Below are 12,130 nucleotides of genomic sequence, written 5' to 3'. Positions count from 1 at the left end.
CTAAGAGGGTAAGATCTATGTTCCTTTTGTGTTTTTAGTGCTTTCTAAGGTATCCTTTTCTAAAGATGAAATCTTTATGGTCTTTTGGTGTGTTCTTGAAGTGGGTGTTGAAAGTGAACCTTGTTAGGAGCTTTGAGAAGTGTTATAAGTGAAGGTTTAGTCTTCAAGAGGTAACCTATGCTTTACAAAATATATTTTACTTACCTATATGATGATTTCGTGGATTCTACTTGTGATTTTGCTATGAAATGTGGGTTTTGATGCATTGTCTTGTGAGAATGCATATCTAGAGCTTGTTATTAGGGTTCTTATACGTCATTGCTTGACTATTCCTTTGATTCAAGTCATATTGTTGTATTTGGTGAGATTTTGGGTGTTTTGGACTTGAATTTGAGTTTGGTGTTGAAAATCCCCGAAGGGATATTTTGGTAGAGGGTTGTGTACCCGCGGGCGGAACGGCGGGTAGGGGTCCACCCGCCGCCCCACCTGCGGGGTATGTAGCTTGTGGGGATGTGGTTCCCGCGGGTACGTTGGTGGTTGTTGGGGATTTGTTCCCCGTGATTCTTTTGACTCGGTAATTGATGTTTTGACTTCCCGATGTTCTTTTGTTGGGCTTTTGAGTGTTTTCTTGATGTTTCGTATGTCTAGAACTATGTGGTAGGATTCCATGTAGGTTTTGATGTCTTGAATCGTGCTAAGTGTTCAACCTTGTGATTCGTTGAACCATGATGAGTCTTGTGTGTTCTTCGGAACTATGTTTTGTTTACCCGTTTGATAAGCATGCTAGTTCGGTTTTGAAATGCTAGCGTGTGTTGTTTGTCCTTTCCTATTGTGGATGATGACTTGTGTTGATCATCGTTGTTGTCGGATTGTGATCCTTCCTTGATTGAGTATGGTTTCATATCTTTGTTGTGATCCATTGATTGATTCCTATGATGGTGTTGTGTGTGGTGGCTGTACCTGGATTGCAAGATTAATGGAATGGGACATTAGTCACCAAGGTACGACAGTGGTCCTCGTGGTGGCCATGACGTGATTATGTAGTTATGAACTGGGCTATAGGCTCATATGTGTCGGAGTGGGCTTCAGGCTGTGTGAATTGAACGGTACCCTCGTGTACTATGAAATCGGTGGTTGTTGATTTGGTGGGTATAGGTGGGGAACGACGATTCCCGGAGGCATAAGGTTGGACTTGTATGTACAGGGGTCTGGGGGTAATGGTTGGAACTAGCTATAAGGTTGGGGGTAGTCATAAGGTTGGAACCGGTCATAAGGATGGATTGTGGTAAAGGTGACATGTAGTGTCACGGTGGCATGTTTTGCCAATGTGTGATTGTCTATCTTTCTGTTGAGCATGTCGAGTGGTAATCTACTTTGTGATCAGTAGAATACGCCTCGAGTTGTACTTGTTGTTGTTGTCTTGTCTTGATGTTTTCTACTTTGTGATCAGTAGATTATATCTCGTGCGGTGTTGAGTTGTTCTGTTGTCGTTCTTGTCTTGATGTTGCCTTGGGATGTGATTCCCCGTTCTTTTGAGAGTGAAATAGAGTCTTTACAGTTGACTTCTCTCTTTATGATTTTGAACTGTTATATACTGTATTCCGTTTCGAAAACGATTTTGTATAAACTATATATATATATATATATATATATATATATATATATATATATATATATATATATATATATATATATATATATATATGCTATTGACGCGTATTGATGGGTTACCAGCATTATTCGCTGACCGGCGTCGTCCCTTTTATTTATGTGCTTTTCAGGTCCCGAGTAGTGACGAGCGCGAGATAGAGGTGGCTAGTGTAGTTCCACCAGACTCTTTTAGTTATGTTTTGGGCCTGTGTGCCCCTTATGCTAGACTTTTAGGCAGTTGTTGATGATGTTGTTGCATGTGCGTTCACTTAGTGTGGACGTGTCATAACACTCTCCGTTTTCCAGTTTTATATATAGACTCCCGCTGTGTTTAGCATATGTTTATGGTTAGAATATCTTGCACGTTTAAGTTTAAAATGGCATGAAAATCGGGGGTGTTACAAGATATGTAGACATACTAACCAGCATATTGGGCTGAAATTCTTTGATATTGCTATAAAACATGTCTAGCTTAACAAGTTTCCCAAAGAAAAATTCAGATGGTATGCAACTTAAATGACAATCATGTAACCTAAGTAGTCTGAGTTCATTGGACAAATATTTAAAAGATCCACTAAGACACACACCATCCAATATGAGTATCCATAAAATTTTCATCCCTTCGAATGCTTCGGTATTGAAAGGCTCATCTTTAACATCTTAGAATTTACAATCATCCCTTGAATTGCATCCGTCCCCTAATTAAGAAAAAATACATTTTATATAGAAATATGTTAGACATTATAAAATCTTCATATTTTAATGAAACTAATTAAATACTACAAGAAAATGGATAAACTAGAATATATAACTCAATTAAGTAGAAAGGAAATGTTTTACCTTCTTTCCCTGAAGAACATCAATGTTATCCACTACTGGAAATTATGGAATTTCCGACCACCTAAAAGTGATCTTAAATCAAGTCGAAAGCCTTGTTCCGACCACTTTTGGTATCCGGAAAACCCTTTGTTGCTATTTCCGACCACTTTTTGGTATTAACTTGATTTAAGATCACTTTCAGGTGGTCAGAAATTCCATAATTTCCAGTAGTGATCCTTTAGATCCACCAATCTACTGCATTTGCCAGGCTCTCATGGGGATTCCATTCGAACAATTTCTCTACCCATATCATGAACTAAATCATGCATTATTTCAAATTTTCCATAGTAATTTATTGTTAACAAGAAAATTTTCCATAGTAATTTATTGTTAACAAGCATCTATTTGTCAAAGTTTTGATTCCACTTCCAGGAAAAGAATTATTAGCTTTCAATATCTCAACAATGTTATTTTTGTCATCCCCAATGAAAAAACAAGCAATATCAAGAAATATGTACTTTTTTTTTTTTTGGAAAATCAAGAAAGATGTACTTAGTACCATCATCAAGTGTATCGTATCTTATTTTAAGAATCTTGTGAATTTCGCCATGAGGCATCTTTTTAAATTTCTCAGCATCATCCCTCCATTCTTGCATTGATTTTCCCTGTAAATGAGAATCTATGACTTCAAGGGCTAATGCAAGCCCATTAGTATAACTTGCTATCGTTTTGAATAATTCATTATACTCCTCCAATGGTACAATGATACCAAAAGTATGCCAACTCAAGAGTTGCAAAGATTCATTAAAGCTTAACATGTTTGACACCAAAAGCATGTTCATTATTTTATGTATATTAATCATATGATTTATTTTTATTAGAAGTTATTTTTATTTTTATTTACTATTTTATCATATTATGAAAATATATATGGTTAGTTAATAAAATCAAGAATTTTTACTAAAATAATTATAAGTTTGGCTTTACAAAAATGTTCCTAAGTTTTTGGGAGAAAATTTGGCTAGGCACTTTTATTATTATATATAGATATAGATATAGAGATATATAGATACTAAATTACTCCGTAGCATTTAACTTTATTTAAAAAAAATGGACTCCACAAGGTTGATAGATGCCAAATTTTGTCATCCTTGCAATACACATGGATTAAAAAGTAACCAACAAAAAAAAAAAAAAAAAAAGTTTCCTAAAGATAGTTGAGTGGGATGAAGCAGCATGATTCTTGTACAAAAAGACACCATGAGTTTGATTATTACAAATACCGTTTGGTATAAATTTTGTATAAGAAAATATTGAAAATATTTCTTTTGATATAAATTTGAGTGCTTTGAATTTGAGATGACCTTATTTGCACCAAAAATTTTAAATAATTAAGTCATTTGCATCCTTAAAATACTCTCTTATTTTTAAAAGTGAGTCATATTTTCATTTCACTAATAATTTCTCTTCATCATCACTGTAATTCTAATTCACTCTCAAAATATAATATAATACTAAATTAACATTAAACTTTATTTTAAAAAACATTTACTCAACAAGATGAATGGTGTCAAATTTTGTCATCCTTGCAATACCCATGGATTAAAAAAGGAAAAAAAAAATGTCCCAAAAAGATAGTTGAGTGGGATGAAGCAATAACATGATTCCCGTAGAAAACTACACTATGAATTTGATTATTACAAATATCCTTTTTTTGAACCCATCCTACAGAATTTAGGATACCATCAAATAGACAAATAGTATCTGTGAGTTTTTCTTGTCGCCCCAAAGTTGATGGTTAGTTGTTGCTAAGCCCAAACATGATGCTACTCTACCAAATGTAGTTGAGGTTGATCAAATTGCAGGAATGGCCATCTGGATGGAAAGGAAAGAAGCGCAGTTGTCTATCAGTGTTCCTGTGCATTTCAAATAAAAAAGTGTATGCAAAGGATGGAATTATGCAAACACCTCCACTACCTCCCCCACCATTACTGCCACCTCAAAATCAACTCTGATCTTCCATACTTAGCTTCTTCTTCTTCTTCTTCTCCACACTGCATTATTCATATATCTCCAACCCAAGCTGAGGCGCCACTGGTTTTGCTTCTGGTAGCGTAGCGATAAGAACTCCATTATATTGCAATCACCAAAACAAAAGTCCATCAGAAACATATAAACGAATCCATGCCTCGAAAACGTTGGAATAATGCAACAGGCAAATGTTTTACATACTTGAAGCGAAATCTTCACACTGTCACCTTCTCATCAATACATGCACCAAATCATTAGAGAGAGACAGAAAGTGATCAGTGGAACATAACTAACCTGCAACCACTTTTCAATCTGATCAGAGGAATCCATCCCCAAAGCACTGCAATTTGTAAGGATTCCAGACTCTCTCTAGACCTGGAAGCTCAGCCAACCTTTTGCAGTTGGGAAAATACAACCTTTTACCGTCTTTTCAAGCTTGAGCCAGCCCGTCACACATGGTTTTCCTAGCATGATTTATCCAGAAAAGAGCAAATCTTGTGATTAACTAGAAGAGGTCAATATATAACAAGAGAAAAAGCATACTCCCACCCCTTTTGATTTTTCCTCTCTTCTGGAATATTAGAAAATACATGAAAATCAAAAGATACATATATTAGAAAATATCTGATCAATAAATTAACAATATTCTTACCAAACTTTAAAAACATATGTATATATGTACTTACAACTCCACAATTTTTAGGATCAATTAAGTCGCTTACCACCATGCCAAAAGTCATACTAACTAACTAACCTGGAAACCAGTTTTCAACTGAAGGAGGAGTCAAACGACAGCAATTTCTTATCTCGAGCAAATGTAAGTTTTCAAGAGTCTCTAGGCCTGGAAGCGGAGCCAAGTTCTTGCAGTTGGGAATATACAATTGTCAGAGTCTTTGCAAGGTTGATATATCTTCTATTTTTTCTAATGACACACAATTTCCTGCAAAGAGCGACTCCAAAGTAGGAGGAAGATCTTTAAGTACTCTTAGACTTTGACAGTCATCCAAGTTGAGGTTTTGCAAGAAACGAAGATCACGAAGGCTGAATGGTAAGTTTTGAATATAGAAACATCCTGATAAACGTAAATCTGTCAATGAGGTCAAACTCCCAAGACCTATTGGAAGATCTATTTCATACAGGTTGTTGCTATGAGAACAATGTCTTTCCAACGAGCATAATTGAGCAACCGAGGGTGGAAGTAAAGCAGCACGACCAGCACAATGACGAGTAGTTCTTCTTGATCGTAGTAAACCCAAGTCCAGGTTCTTTAGCTTACTCAAACATCCCAAAGAAAAGGGCATATTGTGATGGCAGTTAGCCTAACATTTAACTCAAGAAGTCCCTTCAAACTTCCAATTGACTGGTGCACCTCGACCAATTTTGAACAACTATGAAAGGATACTTTCTCAAGCCTATGTGCTCCAGTGAAGTCTGGCGTTTTCTCAACTTCACAACCATCAAGCTTTAAGATCTTCAAGCATGTCAAATGCTGTTGAAATAAAGGAGAGTTTTAATCAATTTCTATTTTTTTTTATTCAAAGCTCTAAGAAAATATGTAATGTTAAAATTAAATAAGCATTATACATACTAACCTTCATATCCGGCTGAAATTCTTTGATATTGCTACGAGACATGTTTAACTCAAAAAGTTTCCCAAAGAGAGAATCAGATGGCCATTGTGAGGAACTGAAATGACAATCACATAACCTAAGCAGTCTAAGTTCATGGGACAAATATCCAGAGTGAAACTAATTAAACATTAAATACTACAAGAAAATGGATATACTCAGAGTGACATTCTAATAAACTATATTCCAAAGTGGTAGAGATCAGTGGAACATAACTAACCTGCAACCACTTTTCAATCAAAGGAATCCTCAAATTAAAGCACTGCAATTTGTAAGCTCACCCAACCTTTTGCAGGTGAGAAAATACAACTTTCCCAGTCTTTTCAAGCTTGAGCGGTTGAGCCAGCCCGTCTCCTAGTGTTCATCCAAAAAAGAGCAACTCTTGTGATTAACTAGAAGAGGTCAATAACAATATAAAAATCACACTCAATCAAAAGAAAACATTAGAAAATATCTGCATGATCAATAAATTAACAATATTCAATTCTTACCAAACTTTTTTTCAAAAAAAAAAAAATATTTACAACTCCAATATCATTCATGTTTCTTGCTTGCCACTTTTGAAACCTCGCAGAACACTACTTGTTAAATCTTGAGTAGGCAGTAATTTACGGCGTTTCATCCTATGCGATGTTGGTTCATCTTGCTGAAACCCCCTTGTGGATGGAAAGAAACGCACTACCCCATCTGCGTTTCTGTATACGTCAAATATACTAAGTATCTCTGTAGGATTGAATTCTGCATACACCTCTAATACTTCTCCAATTATTCTTGGCACCTCAAAGTGAATTCTTTTGAACTGATTAAACCTAAACCTAATATATTCACCGCCCTCTACAATCCAAGCACCAGTGGTTCTGCTCCTGACAGAGACTCGAACTCCATAAGCACGACTGCAAATTCTAGGGGTAGAGGTTCTTATATGCCCCAAAAGTGTTGGAACAATATACTTTATAGCATTGACTCCCCGTCCTTGAAGACAAATCTTGAAACTATCACCTTCACAACGTGCCTACATTAATATTATTGGATACAATTAATACCAAAACATTACCATCTAACTAGCTAATTATTACTAGCTGCTACAGAAACACAAAACTGATATATATATATATATATATATATATATATATATATATATATATATATATATATATATATATATATATATATATATATATGTATGTATGTATGTATGTATGTATGTATCAGGGAAACAACATATATAACTAACCAGGAACCAGTTTTCAATCGGAGGATTCAAACCACTGCAATTTCTTATCTCAAGTGTTTCTAAGGATCCAAGAGTCTCTAGGCCTGGAAGCTCAGCCAAGTTTTTGCAGCTGGGAATATACAAGCTTTCAAGTCTTTTCAAGGTTGATATATCTGCTATTTTTTCTAATGAGACACAATTTCCTGCAGAGAGTTTCACCAAATTAGGAGGAAGTTCTTCAAGTACTCTAAGATATGTACAGTCACCCAAGCAGAGATCCTTCAAGTTAAAAAGATGACCAAGGCTGAATGGTAATTTTCGAAGATAGAGACATCCTGATAAATCTAAAGCTGACAATGAGGTCAATCTCCCTAGATCATTTGGAAGATCTATTTCATCCAGGTTGATGTAACGCGTACTCAGTCTTTGCAATGAGCATAAATCCCCAACTGAAGGTGGAAGAAAGCGAGCAGGGCCACGAGTTCTTGTTGATGGTACGAAACCTATTCCCAGCTCCAGGATCTCTAGATTTCTCAAACGTCCCAAAGAAAATGGTATATTTGAGATGGCAGTTCCCCTAGCTTGTAACTCTTTTAGTTGCTCTAAGTCTCCCAAGTTAGTTGGAAGCTCCTTCAGTTTTCGGCAAGACCCTAAATTTAAAACCTTAACTGATCTTAACTCACAAATGCTACTTGGAAGCACCTTTAGTGCACTGCAAGAGTTGAAATCTAACTCAACAAGTTCCTTCAAACTTCCAATTGACTTGTGCACCTTGACCAATTTTGAACAACCATGAAAGGATACTTTCTCAAGGCTATGTGCTCCGGTGAAGTCTGGCGTTTTCTTAAGTTTACAACCATCAAGCTTTAAAATCTTCAAGCATATCAAATGCTGTTGAAATAAAGGAGAGAATTTTAATCAATTTCTTTCTTCTTTTTTTTTCTTTTTTAATTGAAAGCTCTAAGAAAATATGTCATGTTAAAAATTAAATAATTAAGCATTAGACATACTAACCTGCATATTGGGCTGAAATTCATTGATATTGCTACGAGACATGTTTAACTCAACAAGTTTCCCAAAGAAAAATTCAGATGGTGTGCAACTCAAATGGCAATCATGTAACCTAAGCAGTCTAAGTTCATTGGACAAATATTTAAAAGATCCACTAAGACACACACCATCCAATATGAGTATCCGTAAATTTTTCATCCTTTTGAATGCTTTGGTATTGAAAGGCACATCCCTTAACATATTGGAATTTACAATCATCCCTTGAATTGCATCTGTGCCCTGATTAAGAAAAAAAAAAGACATTATATAGAAATATTTTAGAGATTATAAAATCTTCAAAGTTTAATAAAACTAATTAAATACTAGTACAAGCAAATGGATAAACTAGAATATATAACTCAATTAAGTAGAAAGGAAATGTTTTACCTTCTTTCCTTGAAGAACATCAATGACATCCTTTGGATCCACCAATCTACTGCGTTTGCCAGGCTCTTGTGAGGATTCCATTCTAACAATTTCTCTACCCATATCACGAACTAAATCATGCATTTCAAATTTTCCATATTCATTTATTGTTAACAAGCATCTATCTGTCAAAGTTTTGATTCCACTTCCAGGAAAAAAATTACAAGCTTCCAATATCTTAACAGTGTTGTCTTTGTCATCCCCAATGAAAAAACAAGCAATATCAAGGAAGATGTTCTGAGTATCATCATCATCAAGTGCATCATAGCTTATTTTAAGAATCTTTTGAACTTCGCCATTAGGTATCTTTTTTAATTTCTCAGCATCGTCCCTCCATTCTTGCACTGATTTACCATGTAAACGAGAACCTATGACTTCAAGGGCTAATGGAAGCCCTTTCGTATAACTTGCCATCGTTTTGGATAGTTCACTATACTCCTCTAATGGTACAGGGGCACCAAAAGCATGCCAACTCAAGAGTTGCAAAGATTCATCCAAGCTTAACATGTTGACCTCGTACTTTTCGTGTGCTCTAAGGTTACTCAACAACTGAACATCTCTAGTTGTTATGATAATTATGCTGCCTGAACCAAACCAATCTCGTTCTCCTGCTAACGAGTTTAGTTGATCTCTATGGTCTATGTCATCAAGAACAATAAGAACCTTTTTTGATGGCAGTATTCTTTTAATTAAAAGTATCCCTCTATCAACATTATCTATTTCATGTATTTTTCTCTTGAGCGTATCGCGAACAAGTTTCTCTTGTAAACGAGCTAAATCATCATGTCGTCCCCCAGAAACTTCAGATCTAATGTTTGCGATAAAACAACTACCTTCAAACCTTAGAAAATTCCTGTTGTATATAGCTTTAGCAAGGGTTGTTTTCCCAACACCACCCGTGCCAAAAATTCCAATCATCTTCACACCATCATTTGTTTGACTTTGCAAAAAATTCTCCATATATTTCACACGAGAATCAATTCCAACCTGATACCTTGCAACATTCATGTATGTATGATTCAATTCCCTTAGCACACATTCAGTAATTTTTTTGATGAACCCTGACTCATACCTGATTACATTTAAATTTATTAAATAAATGTCATTCACTCAATCTAAAATCGAAAAGTTAAGAAAAAAAAACACAAGATTAAGAAACCAAATTGAACACATGAGGTAGATTCTTCTTGGTTTAACCATCTACAAATATGAATTCATGAGGTATGTATATATAGATAGATGCTAGCTAGAACTTAGAAGGCAAAATTTAATTAGCAAATATAATAGTATTGCCTATATAATTAACATACTATATATCACATAAAAATTAAATTCAATTCAATTAAAACAATAAAAAATTACCCGTCTTTCATGATTTCTAAATCCCATCCAGACAAATCAGCAACGGCAGTGAGTGCAGCTTTCCACCCATTAACTCTTTCTTCTCCAAATTGCTCTTTATGTTGATTCAGTGCGATACCAAACTCGCCTGTCTGTTTGCGAACCTCTGAAGGAGTAACATGATAGAATATGGGAAGAATCTTTTGTCCCAATTTCTGTTTACACTCCACCATTTTCACCAGCTCGTCAAGGCACCATCTGGATTGGGCATAATTTTTGGAGAATACAACAATGGATATCTCAGACCCCTCAATGGCCTGCTTCAACTCATCAGAAATGTCGTTGCCTTTCCGGATCTCTTCTTCATCTCGAAAGGTTAGAACCCCAGCTTCCCACAAGCTTGTGTAGAGATGATCGGTGAATGATCTCCGTGTCTCGCCCTTAAAGCTCAAGAAGACAGAATACTTCGAATGAGAACGCGATGAAGAAGAAGAAGAAGCCATAGTAGCTTGAATTGAAATTGAGATCACAACACTCTCTTTGCTTCTGTTAATTTTGCTTTTGCTAGCAGCTAGCTAGATATATGGTTTCAACTTTCACTCAATAGATTAAAAGAGCTTGGAAAATGCGTATAGTAGACGATTAAAGTGGCCCGCCCTATAAAAGACTCCTTTTAAGTTTTAATGGCCGACAGAGTGTATAAATGTCTACAAAGTAAAGATTTGTGAATCTTCGTACATTGACGTGGTCTTTTTTAATAATTTACCGCAAATTATATGAAAGGCTACTTTATCTTGTAAATTCTGATTCAAAAATAATTTTTTGATTTTGTGTCTATAGTAAACACATTTTATATTTGTAGTTGATCAAAAAAGGATCCTCGTGTCTCACCTCTAAAACTCAAGAAAACATCATATGTGCGAGCATATGATGAAGAAGAAGATGATGATGATGCCATACTTGAAATTGAGTATACTATCTCTCTAGATTTTGAAGCAGAATGCCTTTGAGCTATAACTAAAGATTTAAAGAGCTACAAATTAAAGGGTCGTGTAGCAGACTAGCAAAGGATGAAGAATCAACCTCTCAAAAGACTTAATGGTGATCGCTGGCGAAACCCTCAAATCCAACATAACCACAATCAGCCTGCTCGTTCTCCCACCGTCGGAGCAGCTCTTCTTTCTCTTCACCCTAATCGACCGGAAAATCTTCAATCCCAAATGGAAACCCTACATTCCCGACTTCAAACAGGCCTTCAAACACTTCTGCATCAACGCCGGTGGCCGCTCCGTCATCGACGATCTCCAGAAGAACCTGCAGCTCTCGTCGGAGCACGTGGAGGCCTCCAGGATGACGCTGCACCAGTTCGGAAACACGTCTTCTTCTTCGCTCTGGTACGAACTCAACTACATTAAATCCAAAGGGAGGATGAAGAAATGCGATAGGATTTGGCATATATTGGTAGTGGATTCAAATGTAACAGTGCGGTCTGGAAATGCAATCGGAACCTTAAAAAATCGACGATGGACCATGAAATTACATATATATCTTCAAAAATTACAATCAACAAACGGTCAAATAGACGAAGAACCAAATCGTGTTAAAATTGCATAATTAAGAACTTAATTGGTTAAAATTGAAAGTCAATGACCAATTTGTAAATTTAACTATAGTCGAGGGATTATTTTGGATATTTACTAAAAAAAGAAAAAAAAAAAAAAAAAAAAAACTTTCACTCAATAGATTAAAAGAGCTTGGAAAATGCGTATAGTAGACGATTAAGTGGCCCTATAAAAGATCATTCTTGCGCTCCTTTTAATTAAGTTTTAATGGCCGACAGAGTGTATAAAAGTCTAAAAGTAAAGATTTGTGAATCTTCGTACATTGACGTGGTCTTTTTTAATAATTTACGGCAAATTATACGGAAGGCTACTTTATCTTGTAAATTCTGATTCAAAAATAATTTTTTGAT

At 35.6% G+C, this 12,130-nt stretch overlaps 3 protein-coding genes across 3 annotated transcripts in view; all 3 read right to left on the bottom strand.

The window, feature by feature from the left end:
- Nucleotides 1-12,130, bottom strand: part of LOC109146698 (TMV resistance protein N-like) — a 126,436-nt gene that overhangs the window by 39,261 nt on the left and 75,045 nt on the right. The window lies entirely within an intron of this gene.
- LOC109146776 overlaps nucleotides 1-12,130 on the bottom strand; it is an 86,709-nt gene that overhangs the window by 40,180 nt on the left and 34,399 nt on the right. The window lies entirely within an intron of this gene.
- On the bottom strand, nucleotides 3,979-10,744 carry LOC109146774 (TMV resistance protein N-like). The gene is made up of 9 exons (XM_019294421.1): nucleotides 10,180-10,744; nucleotides 8,779-9,889; nucleotides 8,356-8,631; nucleotides 8,044-8,232; nucleotides 7,935-7,971; nucleotides 5,255-5,835; nucleotides 4,795-4,964; nucleotides 4,447-4,727; nucleotides 3,979-4,344 (listed from the first exon to the last, which is right to left on the bottom strand). The coding sequence occupies exons 1-6, from the start codon at nucleotides 10,659-10,661 to the stop codon at nucleotides 5,777-5,779; spliced, it is 2,154 nt and encodes a 717-aa protein (XP_019149966.1). The 5' UTR covers nucleotides 10,662-10,744; the 3' UTR covers nucleotides 3,979-4,344; nucleotides 4,447-4,727; nucleotides 4,795-4,964; nucleotides 5,255-5,776.

Source organism: Ipomoea nil, unplaced genomic scaffold (assembly GCF_001879475.1).
Source record: "Ipomoea nil cultivar Tokyo-kokei standard unplaced genomic scaffold, Asagao_1.1 scaffold1936, whole genome shotgun sequence".
In the NCBI taxonomy this organism is placed as follows: domain Eukaryota; kingdom Viridiplantae; phylum Streptophyta; class Magnoliopsida; order Solanales; family Convolvulaceae; genus Ipomoea; species Ipomoea nil.
Note: the sequence above shows the minus strand (reverse complement) of the source record. Positions and strands in the feature narration are given on the sequence as shown.